Source organism: Anolis carolinensis, chromosome 5 (genome assembly GCF_035594765.1).
Source record: "Anolis carolinensis isolate JA03-04 chromosome 5, rAnoCar3.1.pri, whole genome shotgun sequence".
NCBI classification, from domain to species: Eukaryota; Metazoa; Chordata; class Lepidosauria; order Squamata; family Dactyloidae; genus Anolis; species Anolis carolinensis.
The window spans coordinates 66665840-66687207 of record NC_085845.1 but is presented as its reverse complement, the minus strand read 5'-3'; the positions used below and the strand labels follow the sequence as shown (position 1 = coordinate 66687207).

The 21368-nt window shown below is 38.8% G+C and overlaps 2 protein-coding genes across 7 annotated transcripts in view; one reads left to right on the top strand and one right to left on the bottom strand.

Annotated features, from left to right (window-relative positions):
* The first annotated feature begins 1475 nt into the window (after positions 1-1475).
* cenpu (centromere protein U) lies at positions 1476-20742 on the top strand. Of its 3 annotated transcripts, none has more exons than XM_016994055.1 (12): positions 1476-1662; positions 3491-3552; positions 6256-6373; positions 8298-8448; positions 9613-9685; positions 13115-13187; positions 13866-13980; positions 14962-15040; positions 16595-16642; positions 17799-17860; positions 18235-18391; positions 19718-20742. In XM_016994055.1, the coding sequence occupies exons 1-12, from the start codon at positions 1491-1493 to the stop codon at positions 19838-19840; spliced, it is 1233 nt and encodes a 410-aa protein (XP_016849544.1). In that variant the 5' UTR covers positions 1476-1490; the 3' UTR covers positions 19841-20742. The 3 variants fall into 3 exon arrangements, with proteins under 3 accessions (XP_016849544.1, XP_016849545.1, XP_062837482.1); XM_016994056.2 differs by lacking the exon at positions 1476-1662 and adding an exon at positions 1688-1810; XM_062981412.1 differs by lacking the exon at positions 1476-1662 and adding an exon at positions 2134-2236.
* primpol (primase and DNA directed polymerase) overlaps positions 18389-21368 on the bottom strand; it is a 36603-nt gene continuing 33623 nt past the window's right edge. For all 4 annotated transcript variants that reach the window (XM_062981409.1, XM_016994054.2, XM_062981410.1 and 1 more), the window contains one exon: positions 18389-21293. In XM_062981409.1, the coding sequence (XP_062837479.1) occupies positions 20982-21293 (312 nt within the window). In that variant the 3' untranslated portion in view covers positions 18389-20981. The remainder of the gene's footprint in view (positions 21294-21368) is intronic.

Here is a 21368-nt window from a genome sequence, read left to right as displayed (position 1 = left end):
CAAATTTCACCTGCATTGCTGCAATGTGTGTATGTTGAGATACAAATGATCAGCGCTCAAACCTTCCGAAGATTGCACCTTTTCATGTGCTAGAAAGCCAGGGAAGTGTCTTATGATGCTACCTTTGAGTAACTCCAAAAGGAAGACAAGAAATGTTCGAATGAGACTCCTGGAGACCTGACATTCCATGTGATAAGAGGGCAGTGTCAGGCTAATACAGTGATCATTTTGAATAAACTATAATAAAAGATTAGCTGGGTTGCCGTGAGTTTCCCGGGCTGTATGGTCATGTTCCAGAACCATTCTCCCCTGATGTTTCACCCACATCTATGGCAGGCATCCTCAGAGGTTGTGATGTCAGTTGGAAACTAGGCAAGTGGGGTTTATATATCCGTGGAAGGTCCAGGGTGAGAAGAAGAACTCTTGTCTGTTTGAAGCAAGTGTGAATGTTGCAATTGATCACCTTGGTTAGCACTGAATAGCCTTGCAGCTTCAAAGCTTGGCTACTTTCTGCCTGGGGGAATCCTTTGTTGGGAGGTGATTAGCTACCATTATAAAATCTGTACAAAATCTGGCTACCAGTGTTTTAAAAATATAAAATCAGGAAAGTAAATAAAAAGCAACACTCAGAAAACAGGGGAAATCCAGACAAGAAACAATCAGGGCCCGTTAACCTCTCCCAACAAAGGATTTCAATCTCTTCTCTGTGTAGTCTGACCTGGCAACAACCACCATGTCAGACTATACATAGCAGCCATTGAAATCTATGAGCATGTGGACAATTTCAACAGAAAGGAGGAAACCATGAAAATGAACAAAATCCATCTACCAGTAGTTGTTGTATGTCTTTCGGGCTGTTTCGCCCACATCTATGGCAGGCATCCTCAGAGGTTGTGAGGTATGGAACCTCTGAGGATGCCTGCCATAGATGTGGGCGAAATGTCAGGAGAGAATACTTCTGGAACATGGCCACACAGCCCGAAAGACATACAACAACCCTGTGATCCCGGCCATGAAAACCTTCTACAACACATATCTACCAGTATTTTAAAAACTCTAAAATCAGGACAGTACATAAAGAGCAACACTAAAAAACGGGGGAAATCTAGACAAGAAACAATCAAGGCCAGCTGACACCTCCCAACAAAGGATTCCCCCGGGCAGGAATCAGCCAGTCTTTGAAGCTGCAAAGCCATTAAGTGCTAATGGTGATTAATTGCAACATTCACACTTGCCTCCAACAGACATGAGTTCTTTCTCCCACCCTCGACCTTCCTCAGTGATATAAACCCCACTTGCCCAACAAACCTCACAACCTCTGAGGATGCTTGCCATAGATGTGGGGGAAACGTCAGGAGAGAATGCTTCTGGAACATGGCTAGACAGCCCGAAAAACTCAAAGCAACCCAACATATTTTTGGTTCCACTCTGAGAAAAGCCAGCGCCATCACTATGGAAAGATTTGATCCTACGCTTCACCCTCCTGCCACATGGTGGCGCTGCCCCTCTATCCTTGCATTCATAACCCAGGACTCTCTCAGAAGCAGCGGACCAAACCAATTGGCGGAAAAAAGGGTGGCGATGCTGGAGTTGTATGGATGTATACCCTTTTATTCAAATTCTGCCGACCATTCCATGCAGCAGAAAAACACAAAAATGCTGGTAGCAAACCAAACGGACCTGAATCAAATGACTCCAATTCGCTTAGTTCAATTCAGTTCCCCCCTCCTCCGAGTGCTCAATTGGGACGTCCCCAGGGCGGCAATTTGAGTTTGGCGGCGGGAGGAAGCAACAGGGAGGGAAAGCGGAGGTGACGGGTCTTCTTTTATTGCTCCCCCCCCCCCCCCGTCCTCAGGCAGGTGGTTTGGCGGGGGGGGGGTTGGAGGGGGGCTAGGAGTGCTCAGGCGGCGCGCGCGGGCCCGGCGGAGCTGAGGGAGGGGCGGCGCGCGAGGTTTTTGAATTTGGTTTGTTTCGCCGTTTGATTTCAGATGGGAGGGGGTGGGAGACCTTCTGGGAATTCTGGGATTGGCAGTTCAGGGAGGGGCATTGAGGAGTCTCTGCCTGAGAATCCCTCTAGGTACAGGACCCCGGATTCCACAAGAGAGAACTCCGGCGGTTAAGGTGGAACTCTGGCAATTGCAGCGCAACTGTTGAACTCTGGCAGTTAAAGTAGAACTCTTTCAGGCAGGTGGAGCTGTGGCAGATAAGGTGGAACTGTTGGACTCTGGCATTTAAGGTAGAACTCTGGCAGTTAAGGTGGAACTGTTGGACTCTGGCATTTAAGGTAGAACTGTTGGACTCTGGCAGTTAAGATAGAACTCTGGCAGTTAAGGTGGAACTGTTGAACCCTGGCAGTTAAGGTAAAATTCTGTTAGTTAAGGTGGAACTGTTGAACTCTGGCAGTTAAGGTAGAATTCTGGCAGTTAAGGTGGAATTGCTGAATTCTGGCAGTTAAGGTAGAACTCTGGCAGTTAAGGTGGAACTTGAACTCTGGCAGTTAAAGTAGAACTCTGGCAGTTAAAGTGGAACTGTTGAACTCTGGCAGTTAAGGTAGAACTCTGGCAGTTAAGGTGGAACTGCTGGACTCCGGCAGTTAAGGTAGAACTCTGGCAATAAAGGTGGAACTGTTGAACTCTGACAGTTAAGGTAGAATTCTGGCAGTTAAAGTGGAACTGTTGAACTCTGGCAGTTAAGGTAGAACTCTGGCAGTTAAGGTGGAACTGCTGGACTCCGGCAGTTAAGGTAGAACTCTGGCAATAAAGGTGGAACTGTTGAACTCTGACAGTTAAGGTAGAATTCTGGCAGTTAAAGTGGAACTGTTGAACTCTGGCAGTTATGGTAGAACTCTGCCAGGCAGGTGGAGCTGTGGCAGATAAGGTGGAACTGTTGAACTCTGGCAGTTAAGGTAGAACTATGGCAATTAAGGTGGAAGTGTGGGCTGGGGTGGCACTTTCTAAAGCAGTGGTTCTCAACGTGTGGGTCCCCAGATGTTTTGGCCTACAACTCCCAGAAATCACAACCAGTTTACCACCAGGATTTCTGGGAGTTGAAGGCCAAAACATCTGGGGACCCACAGGATCTGTTGGAAAGGAAGTTAGGTCAATTCTATCGTTATTGAACTTTTGATGCTCATTCAAAACGTTATTGTTCAATCTGTTTTGAAATAATGTTATATATACATATATATATTAATGCTTTGAGGGGGAGGTTCCATTAAGAATATGTAATAAAGCTTTGAGAAACGATGCAGGAAAACACATACTGATTTGCAAAAATAAAAAGAGTGCTTTGTGAAATAATTTCACCAGTGATACTTAATCTGACTAATGATATACAGTATATCACTGTCCAGTTTATTGAAGGGGAGTCAACAGCAAAGGCTAAAGACGTACAACTGTAATAAAAAAAGCTTCATAATCTTTCTCTGAGATATATAGTTGAAGGATGTATCCTTTTAAAATGATATTTTTTCTTTGCTTTGATTCAATAGAAAACTTAAATAGGAAAGAAATGCCAAAGAGAAAAGCAAAAGATTCCAAGAAAGGACCAAGAGTAAGTAATCCATGTTTTTTTTTCATTGAGATATAAATGAGGCATTTTCCCAGGTTTAATTATATCAGTGAGGTCTCTGAAGCTGTATGAAAGGGTTCTTGCATTTTAATCTTGATGCTTAAGATAGATGAGTGATAGTAAGGCTCCAACCAATGAACTTTAGACGTGTAATACTTTTTAACTGGTTTGAAAATGTTACATCCATTCTGTGGAGATAGTTTCTGGTTAGAAACATTTATTTTATACTAGCTTGGGGACCCAGCAACGCCTGGGTTATTTGAAAAAGGCATTGTTTGTTTTTGGATGTTAGGTATTATTAGTTTGGTGTGGGTGAACTACAGTTCCCAGAATCATGGATCAATCCTCCCCAAACCTTGCTAGCATCCAAAGTTGGCCATTTTTGCTAGTCATGGGGGTTCTGTGTGCTAAGTTAGTTCCAGGGTCATCGTTGGTGGGGCCCAGAGTGCTCTTTGATTGCAGGTGAACTGTACATCCCAGTACCTACAACGACTATACATCAATTCCCCCCAAATCTCTCCAGTATTTTACTTTGGTCATGAGGTTCTGTGTGTCAAATATGGTCCAGGTCCATTGTCAGCGGGGATCATAGTGCTCTGACTTGATGAAGGATAATTAATAATAATAATAAAACTTTATTTGTATACCGCTCTATCTCCCTGAGAGGACTCAGGGCAGTTTCCAACATGAGTGCAAGACAACATACAATAACTTAACACAGCAACACAAACTCATCGTAACAAGACAAAACAATTCAGTTAAAACAAACAATTCACAGTCAGAACATTTGATCAAGGGAGGGCAAGGTTGATATGGTCAATTTTTAGAGATAGATAAAAGCTTATACAACTTATCGTAGGGCCAAGAGGTGGGCAGTGTAACAGAGTAGGGTCTGCTTTGTTGAATAATGGGATTAATGTTATTCAAAAACCTGCCGAAACCAACAGGTTTTTAGTTCCTTATGGAATTGGGCAAGGTGGGGGCCTGCCTGATCTCTTTAGGGAGGGCGTTCCAGAGCCGGGGGGCCACTACTGAGAAGGCCCACTCCCTCGTCCCCACCAGTCGTGCTTGGGATGGCGGTGGGAACGAGAGGAGCCCCCCCCCCCCCCCCCGGCAGATCTCAAGGCCCACACCAGTTCATAGGGGGAGATGTGATCACGGAGATAGGCAGGGCCCAAGCCATATGGGGATTTATAGGTCAATACCTGCACCTTGAATTGGGCCTGGCAGCTTATTGGCAGCCAGTGGAGCTGCTTTAATAGCAGGATGAACTACAACTTCCATCATGTGGAGTCAATCCCCCAAACTCCTCCAGTATGTTTAGCTGCTCAGTTCTGCTCTGTTTGTTATGCAGAGAATTGAAAAGAGTAGGAAAGGGTTAAGAGAGAGGTAGTGGGCATGATCATGCAAATTCCACACCAGTGGAGAGAGAAAGGAACTCTGGGATGTGGCGCTTACTATAATCTGCAATGTCATTGGAGGGAGTGCTTTTGATGGCTCCTCAGCACTGTGGGTTGTAGCCATTTGTGGAGACGGGAGGTTGTCTGTGTGAGTGGACACCTCTGCCACATACACACGTAGATTTTCACTTTTATTATGCATATAGATAGATTTACTAACTGTATCAGCTTTCTGCTGTATATTATGAGAAGCAATATTTATTGAAATAACCTTTCCTTGTTCAAACCTGCTATTCCATTTTTATCCCTATTACATTTATTTGGATTGAAACTAGCCTTTTATTGTTTTTTTTTAAAAGTGTATAGCAGATTTGGTTTTTATTATTATTACAGTAAAGCCCTGCTAAATCGAGCCCCGCTCGACCGAGTATCCGGGCAATTCAAGCCAAATTCCTCCCCCCCCCCACTCACCCCGCCAGATCCCGGTGCTGCCGGAACCCAGCCGGGTGCGTGAACGAGAGAGCGAGGGAGCCGAGGCATGGGTGGGCGGGTGAAGGAGGATGGCCCCAAAAGTCCTCGCTCGCTCTCATGCTCCTCCTCCATGCTGGGTGCCAGTGTTGCTGGCCCCAGCATGGCAAGGGAGCCAAGGCACGGGCGGGTGGGTGAAGGAAGGTGGCTCCAAAAGTCCTCCTTGCTCACCCACTCGCTGGCTGGCTCCTCCATGCTGGGTGCTGGTGCTGCCGGCCCCAGCATGACAAGGGAGCCGAGGCACGGGCGGGTGGGTGAATGAGGAGGGCTCCAAAAGTCCTCCTCGCTCACCCACTCGCTGGCTGCTTTTTCTGTGGGTTTGTTGCAAAACATGATGTTTTGGTGCTAAATTAATAAATACAGTAATTACTACATAACTTTACTGTGTATTGAACTGCTTTTTCTGTGGATTTGTTGCAAAACATGATGTTTTGGTGCTTAATTTGTAAAATCATAACGAAATGTGACATTTAATAGGCTTTTTCTTAATCCCTCCTTATAATCCAAGTTATTCGCTTATCCAAGCTTCTGCCGGCCCGTTTAGCTTGGATAAGTGAGACTCTACTGTATTATTATTGTTGTTGTTTTATATCCCACTTTTTGTCTCCATACGGAGACTCAAAGCGGCTCACAACTAAAAGCCTTTAATTGCAACTTATAATATACAAATATTAAAAAGTATTAAACAACATTAATATTAAAACAGTCCAGGTTAAAACCATTAAAGCATATCAATTTTATTGCTCCTTTTTTCCAGGGACATGAAGTCAAGTTGCAATGTCATAAGAAGCCGGTTTCTTCTGATGTTCCAGATGTGTCAAGTATTTTGAAAGTTCCTGGAATTGACCAAACAGACGAGTTTGACAATGTGTTTGGTTAGTGATCCAGTTTTACATGTCAAAATTAATAGTCTACAGTGGCTTGAGTTGCTGCTTATCATAAAAAACCTTAGTCATCTTACGAGCTTTGATATGCATCATCTTAAACTCAGAAGTAATACCCATACCCTGCCAGTTAAGTATGTATAGGATTGCAACCTTAATTGATTGAACTGGCACATCTGAAGACCAGAAGAATCTTATAATATGCTTTTAAAGAAGCCATTCCATATATACTGATTTTTTTTAAAAACCTCATCAATTTTCTTTTCAATTTGGTTACTCATTGATAAAACGTTGTAGACCTACTCCCTGCTTGTCCTTGGTTCTATACAAATTTAGATAAAGATGCATAGTACTGCTCTGTCAGGAAAAAAATTACTGAAGATACATGATTGTACTGCTTCCAAGCAAGGGATAATCTTTAAAAGCGTACAGCTATCAACTTGTGGTTAATAACTATACTGAGATGTCTTGGGTGGATTGGTGGAATCTTGTTATTTGACTGGCTGATATCCCAGATCTTTATGTCTAAAACATCTGGTACAATATTTATTAAAAAATTTAAAATCTTGATGAATGCAGGTGAGGTCTGCTATAGATTCACTACCACCAAGATGACACTACCATCTGATTGGCGATCAAAGTACCAGTCAAATAAATCAATACATTTATGTTGTATAGTTGGGTTTAATTCATTTGTTGTAATTCATTTGTGGTACGAGAATTCTAATATCAAAAAATGTGAATGTCAAGTGAAAGTGTGGGCATAATGTTTGTGTTGGAAGTAGCAACCTTCTTCAAGCCTCCACTAGTTGTTTGTTGTGTATGTGGTTCGGATTGCTTAATGTATATGTATATATTGGTTTGCAGTTTTCCTTAACTCTGTTTTATGGGAGGGGCTGCAGACCATGTGATCTGATCTGGGTTTGTTCAAGGCTCAGACTCCATTTTAGATCTCAGACTCTATTGGACTCTCAGAACAGAGGGTTGCTTTAGATTTTGGACTGTTGATTATAAGAAAGATGCCCTGTGTTATCTGTACAGAGAAACCACAGTACTTCAAATCCTATCTGTAACTGGATTCATACGCAAAGTACCTGTATGCTGAATATATGAAGTTTGTGAGTAAACCAACTGTTACTTTAAAAGAAGTCTACCTCATTTTTGTCTCTTGAGAGCATGATTTAAACCAAGATGTTTTATGGGAGAGTAGATGTTTTTTGGGTAACTAAAAGAACACATCAGAAACTATTATGTATATATAATTGGCATATCTTTGTCCCCAACAGTTCAAAGACATACCCAGGTACATCAGTTTAACAGCCGAGAAACCTAATTGCCTTGCATGAATGCCATTTTCCCAAAAGGTTATGACTCTAACAGGTCATGCTTTTACCAAGAGGTTATAGCGTCATTTTTCAAAAGGTTATGAATTCTAACAAGGTCATGCCTTTCCAAAGATCATAAAATCTCCAAAAGGTTATGGAGATTTCTATTTTCCAAAAGTTTGGACACTGAAAGCTGATACTTCTGTATGATGCTGTACAACATGGTTCCTCAGCAACCTTCCTGAAGCCGTGTCATGTGATAAATTGACAGGCCACTTCTATACTGCCATATAATCCTGCTTTGAACTGGATTATATGAGTCTACACTGCCACATAATCCAGTTCAAAGCAGATAATCTGGATTGTATATGACTGGGTAGAAGGGCCCTCTGCTTCAGTTGGTTAAACAATGCTCAAGATCATATGAGCTGTTTCAGGATATGAGACATCAAAGTAATCCAAAAGTACAGAGATCTGGAAATGACAGACAATGCAACCCAGGATTGTTTATTTGCAGTGTTCTGCCTCCTAATCATAAGAAAGAAACAACAGGAACACAACATGAAAGTTTTATTTTCTGTTTTATTTAGACCCTCCCTTACATAGCACTGCTGTATTTGACTGTGGAGGAGAAGAAGAGGAGGAGGAAGAAGAAGGAGATAAGGATCTGGATTCAGAAGCTGATGGTTCAACCAGCAATTCATCTGATTCTGAGTCAGAAAAGAGAAATAGAAGAGAAAGGTAATACAGATTTAAAGAATGGATTGTCTTAGTCTTGTCTTTGCCTGGAGTTTCAGCACGCAACTTTGTGGCTTTCCTGGTGTTGTATCACTACTGGATCATTTGGAAATTCTGTCTTTTCTTGTTCTAATAACCTTTTAATTACTCTGATCTTGTTATGGTTTAGTTATCACTTTGGGTGTGAATATATCTCCTGCTTTCTTGTGATTTGTGCAATTAATGGCACAGTGTTTGTGCAGGTTTTTTGTAAGAGAAAATCAGAGGGTGCTGTGGTTTTAGTTTTGAATATGTTTTTAATTGGTTTTTAAGGATTTTAACTGTTCGCTTTGTAATATCATTCATATTTAATTATATTTTAATGTTTGTATATTTTAAGGTTTTAAAATGTATTTCATTTGGTTTTATTGGAAGCTGCTTTGAGGGCCCTTCCACACTGCCATATAACCCAAAATATCAAGGCAGATAATCTACAATATCTGCTTTGAACTGAGTTACCCGAGTCCACACTGCCATATATTCCAATTCAAAGCAAATAATGTGGGATTTTATACAGCTGTGTGGAAGGGGCCTGAGGAGTCTCTTTTGTAGAGAGAGTAAGCAGGGTATAAATAATAATAATAACAACAATTTTAACTTTCTCATTGTATCATCAAGAAGGAACCTCTGGATGTTTTAGTGCCTTCCTAATATTGGTGACATCTGTCCAAACTTCCCAAGAGTAAGGTCCCTTCTACACTGTCATGTAATCCAGATTATCAAATCAGATAATCTACATTAATTGATTTGAACTGGATTATATGAGTCTATACTGCCATACAATCCAGTTCAAATCAGAGAATTTGGATTTTATATGGCAGTGTAGAAGAGGCCTATGTTGTCATCTAATTGATGGAAAGGATTAAATTCTTGTAAGTTGTCTCAATAAATCATCTTTAGTGCCTATCTGTGAAAATTGTTCTTGTACAAAATCTGTTGTTTCACCACTAGCTAGTATGTGATGTGGCCCATGTGGTTTATTCCCAGTGCAAACCTATAGAAGAAATAAGACCAATTCATTTCAATGAGACTTACTCTTATGTAAATGGGCCAACAATCAAACTCCTTAAGAAAGAAAATACTATAAAGCTGACATCTTGATCACTCAATTGCTTTTGTCTTTTCTAGTAATGATCAGCATAGCACAAAATCAAGAGTGGCAAGGAAAGATCCTCAAAAGGACCCTTTGATGAAGAACACGGTACAGGAATTAAATTTTGTGTCTTATTTTTATTTGTGGAATGAGAGCAGGATATTGGACTTTGGAAATATATGACAGTTACAACTAACAAATATTTTAATTGGATATTACAACTGGGCAATAATTGCATGGTCTCAAGGAAATTTCATGTCAGCTAGGTTCGCAAGGAATATAATTTACACTATGCAACAAAATTAGAAAAAATGCATGTTCCTGGTTTGGAAGTGTTATTTTCTGTTTAATTGTGTGGTCCTTACTTTGAAAGTACCACGAAGATAAGCTGAGTTTTTCAGCCCTTATTTATGAGCTGAAAAAGCCTCCCCCTCGGGTCAAGGTCAAGCCAGCAGCGGAGCCTGGAGGCAACAGTATGTTTTCTTTTCCAAAACCTCCCTCTGCTTCTCCTCCCAGGCTGGTTATCTTATATTTTTGAGAGAGAGACAGAGACAAGAAGCGAACGTTTTCAAAAGCAAAAGGAGAATGTGAGAGAAACCCTTGCAAGCCAGATTGTATGGGTAGAAGGGGAAGGAAAAAAGATATTCTTGCAAATTTGCACGATTCATTACTATTATTATTATTATTACTACTACTACTATTATTGCAAGAATATTTGAGTCCAAAGGGAGGGAAGGAGGGAAAAGAGCAACAGAAGGTGTGTATTTCTTTTTATTCCTAAGGAAACAAAAATGAGGTGGGCTTTTTTGGGAGGGGGAGAGAAGTTTTAAAAAGCCTTTTCTGGCTACTTTTAGAGTTTGAAAAAGGGAGAAAGAAAAGAGGTGGGAAAGGGCAGGAGAAAAGAGGACAAAGTTGTTTTTAGGGGGACTTTGCTTGCATTTCTTCCTTGGGTAAATACATGCACCAAAGCTTCTAAATATTTATATAGATGTTCCCCCTACAAATACATTAATATATGAATTTTCCCCTCATATGTTTACAGGTCTTTGCAAATCCTATGTAAATATAGATAGAGATTTCCATGTACCTATATATCTGTTCCTATATGTATACATTAATTTTATATATGAATTTTATATGAATTTTACCCTCACATGTTTGCAAGTGCAGAGGGAAAATACGCGTGCGCGCACACACACACACGTCTAGATAGATATAAACATTAATAAATGGGGCTTGCAAATATTGCAGGAGGAAAATGCACATAGAGAGAGGATTTGCAAAGGTTTCAGGGGGAAATACACATGTGAAATTAGTATATATAATGATAGATCTATATCTAGCTCTGCATTATTTATGTAGGCATTAGATGTTTGCCTGTTACTATGTTGGAAGCTGGCCTGAGTCCCCAGGGGGAGAAAGATAGGGCAGGGTACAAATGAAGCTGTTCTTGATGATGATGATGATGATGGTGATTATTATTATTATAAAGTTATCGTTGCTTTTCCACTTATACAGTTAGTTTACTGTTTTTCTTTGAAATACAGTAAATATTCAAAACATTTAACCCACGGATGCCTCAATTAATGTAATTTTATTGGTATCTAATTTTATTTTTGAAATTTACCAGTAGCTGCTGCATTTCCCACCCTCGACTTATACTTGAATCAATAAGTTTTCCCAGTTTTTTGTGGTAAAATTAGGTGCCTCAGCTTATATTCGGGTCGGCTTATACTCAAGTATATACGGTAGTCGTTATACTCCAGAAACTTCATTTTTGTAGCTGCCACAAACTATGTTGAATTGGTTGAGATGTTCATTGAAAAACTATAGCAAAATATGCTGCAGGATGTCCCACAAAAACAAAGTTTATGCAGTTTAATAAACCTTTTCCGTTTTTTTATGATAGAACCAATTAGGAAATGACATTTATAAAATAAAAATAATAAAATTGGTGTTGTATAGCAGCATTAATGTCCCCACATGGCTTCTCTTTTAAAGGAATGGTTTCATAAGGGTTGGAACCATGTCAAATATAAGAAAGTTATAATTTCTCTTGCAGAAATTGGACTTCTTAAAGACATTACACCCTAGTCCAGCAAACACTGCTCTCAAACATTTCTGTTTGAATGTCCCAAAAACTAGTACAGTCAAACCTTGACTTTCATGGGTTCAACTTTTGTGGATTTGATTATTTACAATTTTACTATCAATAGTTAAACGAGATTCCTTTTAGTTTTGTGGCCTGCTATGAAAAATAACTAATAATACATATAGACTAGAAAATGTAAAGAAGACTAAAACAAGTCTATGAAGTAATAAATGCATAAAATATATGTACTGTATCTTGGTGTTAAATATGGTCAACAGTATTGACAGTCAAGGTTGGGGGAGGCTTAGAGATACTCATAGTCTGTCCATTTTCGCAAGAGTCCTGTACCGCTAATTTATACAATTATGGAGGATTGACTGTAGTCACGACAAATGCATGTAACTGCATGTTGCTCCTATGTTACAACTTAGGTATGCATGAATCCTACTTAAGCGCTATAATTCTGTGTTTATATATGCATAGCGTTTTCTACAATTTCCTAGAATTGCATGATTGCCTCTTTGCATCTTTTTATGCTTCCCAGCATTCACGAGCAAATCATCAAAATTTCCCTAATGGAAGCTGCCCTTTTTTGAGTTCTGATTACTGTAGTATTATATAATCATCGTTTTCTGTCACTGTAGTCTTGTTACAATGGAGTTCAGCTAGAGTCCCAACATGGTACAAGGCATCCTTGGTATCCACTAGGGTTTTCTTCCAGGACCATGAATAACAAAATCTGTGGATGCTCATGTCCCATTAAATACAGTGATATAATAAAATGGTCTCCCTTACATACAATGTTTGCTTTTGGGGATCCCCCCCCCCAAATATTTTCAAGCCGTATTTGGTGGAATCAATGCAGAATGTGGATATGTAGGGTCAACTGTATAAATGGTTTGAACTTTACTTTTTCGTGTTTAGAGGGCAGACGAATTTACATGCAGTGCAGAGGACTAGATAATGCCATCTGCACTGCCGTTGGGGAGCAGTTCTTCACAATTCAATCAACCTTCTGTGAAGAATTTTAATGCGGAGAAGGTTAAGAGTAATCTTTATTGTGTCTCCTATGTACTTCACACTGATGGGCATCTTTGTCCTGAAAATGAATAGTTGGGCACATACTTAATTTTGTTTATCAAATAATGCTTGTTTTTAATTCAGAAGCAAATAATAGTTGCATGGAGATGTGTCACCTTAGTGTTCACGTTAGTGTTCACTTTCAGGCTTTCACTGATTATTCTAAGTTGAAAGGGTGCTGTGGGGATAAGTATATAACCCTGTCTGGCACTTTATTCCTTGTATTTCCTGTGCATGTTTTTCCTAATATTAATGAAAACTGCAGCTTTAAATGGTAGAGCTAGTCCAACCTCATCATTTCTGTTCCCGTGATTAGAAATTTCTTCAGGACTTTAAATATCTTGCTGTTTTATCCTATTTAACAGATGTCTAGGGAAAGTGCTAAAGCCCAAAGGAAACAGAAGAAGGCCTCAGCAGAGATGGAGGAGGATGAATCAGGTCAGGGGCAGGTTCTGCATGTTTTCTTTTTATGTATGTATTGAATATTTTTTCAGGTCTGAACGGGTCTGCTATTAAGCATGTTACCATTGCATGATGGCAGGAGCCTCTGGTGGCCTAGGGGATAGAAGCCTTGTGACTTGAAGGTTGGGTTTCTGACCTGAAGACTGCCAGGTTCGAATCCCACCCAGGGAGAGCGCGGATAAGCTCCCTCTATCAGCTCCAGCTCCATGTGGGGACATGAGAGAAGCCTCCCACAAGGATGGTAAAACATCAAAAACATCTGAGCGTCCCCTGGGCAACGTCCTTGCAGATGGCCAATTCTCTCACTCCAGAAGCAACTCCGGTTGCTCCTGACATGACAAAATAAAATAAAATAAATTGCATAATGGCAAATAAGATTTCCTCAGCAACAAAACATTGGGTAAGATGTTATCATGTGCCGTATATACCTAAAATATATATCTGTAGCAGGCATGGGCAAACTTCGGCTCTCTAGGTGTTTTGGACTTCAGCTCCCACAATTGAAGTCCAAAACACCGGGAGTGCTGAAGTTTGCCCACGCCTGATCTACAGAGTTGGAAATAGTTCTAAAACCTTTAGGGTATGGGTAGATATCTCCTATAATACTAAAGTCTGCTTCTCAAATTTTGTTCATGGTTTTATTTTTAAATCCAGATGATCCACACTTGGCTAAAATGTGTGTTCCCAAAGGGAAGAAAAAACGTGGCAAGCGTGTCACAGAATATGAGGTTATTCTGGAGGAGTTTGATAAAGTAACAGAAAAATACAAGTAGGCATGTTTTTTTTATGGCTGGAAGAAAACTTGTGATATTCACACTGAGATAGAGTTTAATATATGCTTTTTATCTCTCGTTATGCAATAGATGTATTGATAGCTCTGTGGCTTGGACACATACAAACATAAGGTCATAGTCTGTTATGAATACTTGGTTTTATTTTTGGTGGTAAATGTATATTTAAAGCTATCAAATGCAAGACACAGAATACTAGATGTTCTAATTATTTTTTTTAAAGTTTCAATAACAAGAAAATTAAGCATCTCAAACACTTACCTCATTTCAAGTTTAAGCTTTTGCATGTGTATATGCCTTCAAATCCTGTCGACCTACAGTGACCCCCCTATAAATTTCATGGGGTTTTCATTGGCAGGGAAAATTTAAAAGTGGTTTTAGCAGTTCCTTTTTCTGAAATATAGCTCAGAGTATGTATTTTTCATTGACAGTCTCAAATTCAAATACTTTCCCCTTACTGAGCATACAAATTGAATCAATTAAAAATCAGAACTACCTGGTTCCATTTGTTCATAGCCAAATGGATAAGATAAGACATAGTTGGACTATAAAAGCCAATTAGATAGCTGTATGGAGTCACTGTGATTAATTTCATGAAAGTACTGTATGTGCCTAATGAGGACTGTATGAAACAGTTTGTCACCAGGATTCCTCTCACATGTTTGCACTTCTTTGCTTGCTAATTATTGACATAGTTATGTATTTGTTTGCTGAAACCAGAACTAAATAAGCATACTATTGGTATTACAGTAGGAATGACTCATTGGTAGCAGTGATGCAGAATTAAAAAAAACTACAATGGAGTAAAATCAGCTGTATTACTAATACATCCTTCTGTTGGAAAAAAGTCAATAATTGACAATGCTATCTAATTTTGTCTATTAAAAGGACAAAATTCAGTAACTACTCATTTCTGTTCAAAGGTTGTTTGTTTAATGTATGATGTGTATATATTTCAGACAAGGAGTGGAACTGAAGGCATGTAGGAAAGCTATTGATAGCTTTTATACTGGGTTCAGAGATCATCTCCTCGGCCTTGTAAGTGAAATCGTCAAGTATACTAGTGTTGGACCTAGATCAATAATTTAACTCCCTATTAGTTTCAAAAGTTTTCATATTACTCTATTAATTTAAAAAAAACCTGAAAATGTACATTCATTTTTCTGAACATACTGTACATATTTTGTATGTGGCTTTCTGCAATATATACATTTTGTAAGCCATTCTAGGGCCAAGAATATCAACATATCTGAATACAAACTGCTTCATAGTCTAGGAAATCTGGATTAGATATGCTTGATTAGATATGTGGACAAATTTTAGCTTTATGTAGCCCAGTGGTTCCCAACTTTTGACCAGGGACCACTCTGACCAGAGGCCACTTCCCAACATTAGTACGAAAACGGTTACGAATCAGTTTTTGGTCAACTTTAGTTACAGTTTGGTAATTTGGGGTGCAGATTCGGAAAATTGCATTGGATAGACCACATCAGCTCTAGTTTCTGATACAGAACATATACCACCCAGTAGTCACCATCTGCTTGCCCACAGAAAACCGTATTTAATAATCTAGAGTTGGTGTGGTCTATCCAATGCAATTTTCTGAATCAGCACCCCAAATAAGCCCAGGAACAGGCCTAAAAATGAAGACACAAAAAAAAGCTTTTGGTTGGATTGTGTTGTTATCCATAGTACTAAAGGTGAGGCCACGTGCCATATTTTAGCTCTTGTGGACTACTGGTGGTCCATGGACCACAGGTTGGGATCCACTAATGTAGCCAAATGCCCACATACAAAATGCAAGTAGTAACCAAAAGGAAGCACTGAAATGTATAGAATTTGGAAAGCGCAGCTTAAAAATGAGTAGTTATATTGCAACATGTTATATCAGGTTTTACTTGTGTCAGAAAAATGGAATCATGGTATTCTTATAAACAGCAAATTACCTTTCAATAGAATCTGTCATGTCAAAGCAAATTGTAAATTCAATCACTTACATCAGGGGTCCTCAAACTTTTTAAACAGAGGGCCGGTCCACAATCCTTCAGGCTGCTGAGGGGCCAAATTATCATTTGAAAAAACATGCGAACAAATTCCTATGCACACTGCACATGTCTTATTTGTAGTGCAAAAAAACCCCAACAACAATGAAAGAACAATACACTATTTAAAAATAAAAACAATTTTAACCAACATAAACCTATCAGGATTTCAATGGGAAGTATGGGCCTGCTTCTGGCTAATGAGATAGTCAAGTTAATTAGGATTGTTGTTGTTGTTGTTGTTGTTGTATGCCTTCAAATCATTTCAGAATTTGGGTGAGCCTAAGTCTAAAACTGAGGGCAGGGGCCAGGTAAATGACCTTGGAGGGCTGCATCCGGCCCACAGGCCTTAGCTTGGGGACCCCTGACTTACATGGACAACAAAGAACATCACAGAAACCTGTCCACCTATCTATGGATTGAAAATATAAATTCTATCACTCCCAAGCCTTACAGTGAGATTTGAAAATTATATGTACAAGTACTCTGTACTTAATTGTATTAATCCAATGGTTGTCCTCTGTAACTAATCAGTGTATCTTTTAATTAGATGACAGGGGCGGAAGAACTGAAAAAAACAAAACTAAAAAATATGAAGGTAAATATTTCTGTGTATCTTGTATGGATTTCCTCCCAGTCTACACGTATAGTAGAGTAAGGCATTTCTGAAAATAGAGGAAGGTGCACTTCTTCCACATTTCCACCCACCTACCATTTCAGGCCAGAAGAATCCCATTAGCAATAGGAGCTTAACAAAACCTTTTCTATTGCCAAACAAAAATCAAACAAACCAAGCAGCCCATGGAATCCATATGCTTGCCAAAATCGTTTCCTGGGGACAGGAATGGCATTTTCAGCCAAAATAATGGCTTTTCCTTTTCCCCCTTCTCCAGCTCTGATAAGATCAACCTCACCATGTCTCTCTTTGTGGCTCTTCCTTCAACCCTTCTCCTTATATATTCATCTTTATTTCCCAGTAACATCACAGGGGCCACTTCACCTAAGCCTCTGTAGCACAGACAGACATACTTTGACTTTTATTATTTACCTATCTTGAACTATTTGGAAAAGTGGCATACAAAGGTTAAATATGTTAGCCCCCTCTATATTGCAGTACATCCCAGATTTAATCACATTACTAGGCGCTTTATTACTGTATATACTTGAGTATAAGCCAACCTGAATATAAACTGAGGCACTTAATTTTACCATAAAAACTGAGAAAACTTACTGACTCGAATATAAGACAAGGGTGGGAAATGCAGCAGCTACTGGTAAATTTCAAAAATAAAAATAGATACCAATAAAATTACATTAATTGGGGCATTTTTGAATATTTACATGAAATTGTCATTTAAGATAATAAGACTTTAATAAGATAAGATAGTCCAACTCTGATAGCCTATATGCTAGAGTATAAGCCAGCCCAAATATAAGCCGACCAGGTCCCTCACTCAACTATAAGCCTAAAAAGGCTGAAAACCCCAGCTTACACTCAAGTATATACAGTACTTCACTGCAATAGGAAGGCAGGGGTTACCTGAAGATAAATATGAAGTTGATGGTGTAAATGGCATTTTTTAATTCAACTTATTTCCTGTGTCTTCAGGACTTTAAACTTTGATACAAAAGAACACAAATCAAATTACGTGAAATATATCTGTATTGAAAGTATTAAAGTACAACTAGTAAGACAAATGGTTAAATTGTATATATTTTTTTCTTTTACAACTATATGTCTTCCGGAATTGCAGTTGGTCAAAGAAGCAAATCAGAAAAGGAGGCGTTTGATAGACGTTAAAGAAGAAGTAATTAAGTATGTTCTCAATGGTTAAAGTACTACATAAAGTAATGCATTAGTATGTTTTAAAGTAGCTACTGAACTGAAATGTTTTATGCCAATTTCAATGATATACTATGTGTGCATGATTATTTTTTAAAAATTATACAAATATTATTAAACACAGCAATCGTAACAGAATTTAATGGGTTTCTGTGTACATTTGCATGTATTTTGGAGCTGTTAAAAGAGGTGCATTCCATTTACATGACTTTCTTTTCTACTTGGGAATGAGAATTTTAAAATGCTGAAATTAGACTTGTAACTTCAAAGTAATTAAGCAGTATTCCACAGAACTAATTCAGAATGAATGTATGTAAGCATGATGCTTATAGATTTTTGAATTGCAGAACTGACTCACAGCTGAAGAAACTACAGCGGGAACATGCTGAACTCGAAGAAAAAATATCCTCTCTCAGGAATGCAAGGCAGTTAATCACTGATTTAAAAGATCTTCAACAAAAATATGCTCAGGAGAGAGAGAAAAACCCACAAGAAGACGTATTAGTAAGTACACATTTAATCACCTATTATGGCATATTATATTTATTTTGTTCCCTCCTTTGCACTAGAAACAAAATTATATGATACCTAGCAGGTACGTTCCACTTTTCTGATAGAGGTGGAGGGCATTCTGCAACACTGACCAACACACATTTTGGTACTTCAAGTATTAGCCACATTTCTGAGTATATTTGATCTGCTGATTCCAAAAAAATGGCACCAGTTTTCTCCTATCAGTTCTAGTTTTACAAAATATGTACCAGTTGCCAGAGAAATCAATTTATTGGTACGGAAAACAACCCACTTTTCCCCATCTAGATTCAGGGACTCTGGCTTGCCACCCAGACCAAAGCACAGAGAGGAAGCATGCTTTCCATCCCTTTGCCTTTTTTACTGATGGGTGGTAACCCAATAACCAGGAGGGTGAGCATACAGGCTGACTACAGGGCTGGGAGTGTGTCCTTTTGGCAGCACTAAGACTTGGGAGGATTTCCTGGAACTGCTCCTAATAGAACTAAAAAATGAAAATGAAGCTGTCTTGTGCCCCAAGAAGAGGATGGCCAAAGAAACCTCCACTCAGGGCCTTCCTCCATTGAGAGGGAAGCTTTGAGATGTCTTCCCAAAATTGGTTGAAATAACCATCAACATATTGGGATTGATCTCATTTCATCTCTTCTCCAAGATCTTACAGCATCTACTGAAACACATTCTATGGATATTTTACTGAAACAGTATACTATCTTGTTTTTTTAACCATCTTTACTTTGTTATTAATTTGCCTTAAAAAAACCCCAAAAGGGCATCAAAATCGTATGTGCTTATTTTATAAAGATTATGAGTAAGGTGACACAACTAATGAAACATGAAAGGCTGCAGTTTGAAGCATGCCTTCGACTTTCATAATATTGAGTGCTTGGGACTAGAAAGTGTTTGGGATTTCAGATTGTTTCAGATTTTAGAATAATTTTATTTGCTTGAGTCCAGAACTGATTTGGATTTCAGGTTATTATGATTTTTAAATACTTGTGTTTGCATATACTTACTCTAGTCATGAGCCCAGTTACTGTTTCATCTGTTTATTTCATGTTTTCGTACCGTTCCGTCCATTCGGATGGCATGGAACAGTACAACCCCCTCTGGAACGGAAATATCAGTGAAACAAAAAAAAGCGGGCAACAGTAACCATTTGTTTGGCTGATTTTCAGTGCTTGCATGTAGGCCCTAGCTGGCGGGGCCTAGTCAATCGCTGGGTACCAACTGTTAGGATTTCTGGGAGTTGAAGGCCAAATCATAATGTTTCATTCTATCCCTCCCCCCCCCCTCCCCCAGTATGGCATTTCCAGCCTTCCTGCACTTCTGGTGGAATCGCAAAGAATTTTAGGAGCCGAAGGTCATATTCGAAATATCAACAAAAGATTACAGCAAGTTTTAAATGTGCAAAAAGAAAGCTAGACATTCTTCATGCAGAAGACACTCTAAACTGCCTCCTATTTCCATAGCACCGTCTTACATTGTAATTTTAAGTATAACTAATTCCTAGCCCCAGTGAGAATATGTTGATTGAAATTAATGGAATTTATGTAAACGTTAACTTACATGCAAGATATCTATGTAGTTGGGACTTGCTGTTGCATTTAGGCCCCGGTATAACTTACTATAGAGAATGAGCATTGTCAAATACCAAGTAAAAACAGAAATAAACAGTAAGTATGACAAATCAACTGAATCTTAGTTTGGCAGTTTTCCTTGGAGGATAGGGCCTCTGTTTATAGTATTATCTGCTGCTGGGGAAAGATCACAATTTCCTGCTGCAAGAAGTAGAGGGTTAAGAATGAGTTCACAGCAGGGAGGAGCAGGCAGGATCCCATAAGAGGCACTTAAATTACTAATAAATATTTAAATAAATGTTTAAAGAGCAGTAGTTCCACAAAAACAGAATATTTGCTATTGTAGAGTTTAGAAGTGGCATATTGTGTGATCTACTCTATTTCTCCTCTTACACTATCCCATAAAGTGATGTTAAAAAGTTCTGCGCCTCTTATATAATAAGTATATGCCATGACTTACTTTATTTTTTCAGATTTTTTTTCCTTTTGTTCTTTAATTATTATCAGTCAACTAATTTTAAAATTCTACAAAAAACAGTTAATGTCAAATATTTGAATGTACTATCTGAAATATGGCAATAGAATTTTGCCCAATATCGTTTGAATTTTTTTTTTTTGAAAAACAAAGTCTTTAATACTCTGTATAGAACTTGGCATGATGTGTTTTTACACTATGGTATTTTTGCTATTTAAATCTTTCACCGTGTTATACAATGTATGAGAATTAAAGGAATCCAGTTTCTCTGACCAACTGTCTGATATTTGTTTAATGAAACTCTTATTTTCTGCCCTGAAATTCATTTTTACACAAATGCTTTTAAAAAGCTGTTTATCATCACTAGCTACCAACTAAAGTAAAATAGATATTCCAGGAAATACTACTCCCCCAAACTCACAAAAGCTGGTATCATTTAGCTAGCTTGTTTGACTGCTGATTATTTGATAATAGCTAAGTGCACTCTTTACTTAGCTGTGCCTTGGCAGACTTATTCCTTGATTTCACGGTTTTGTAAAGCATCTACTAGGAGCTCATCGGGTATTTCATCTATACTCCAGTCCCTCTGAGGCTGAAAACTAGCAGCAGCCTCTGCAAGTTCCACATCTTCAGAAGCTTCCAAAAAAAAGATGTCGGTTTCATCATCCCATTCAAGGCTTGACCTTTTTGGAGCATCTGGGTCACTTATTTGCTGTAACGCAGCTAAAGATGTGCCGCCTGACGAATCTGTCGTTGGGTTATATGTTTTGGATTTTTCTTCGATGTTCCCACATTCATCCATTATATATTCATACTCTTCTTCCTTTAAAAGAAAACAATCAAGACATTTCATATAAACAGATACTATGTAGCCTGATATTTCTGATAGGTGAACTCT

Coding starts and splice junctions, on each gene's coding strand:
- cenpu (XM_016994055.1), top strand. CDS start 1,491: ATGGTGGCGCTGCCCCTCTATCCTTGCATTCATAACCCAGGACTCTCT. Junction 13,188..13,865: donor GATGGAGGAGGATGAATCAG/GTCAGGGGCAGG, acceptor TTTTAAATCCAG/ATGATCCACACTTGGCTAAA. Junction 16,643..17,798: donor CAAAACTAAAAAATATGAAG/GTAAATATTTCT, acceptor CCGGAATTGCAG/TTGGTCAAAGAAGCAAATCA.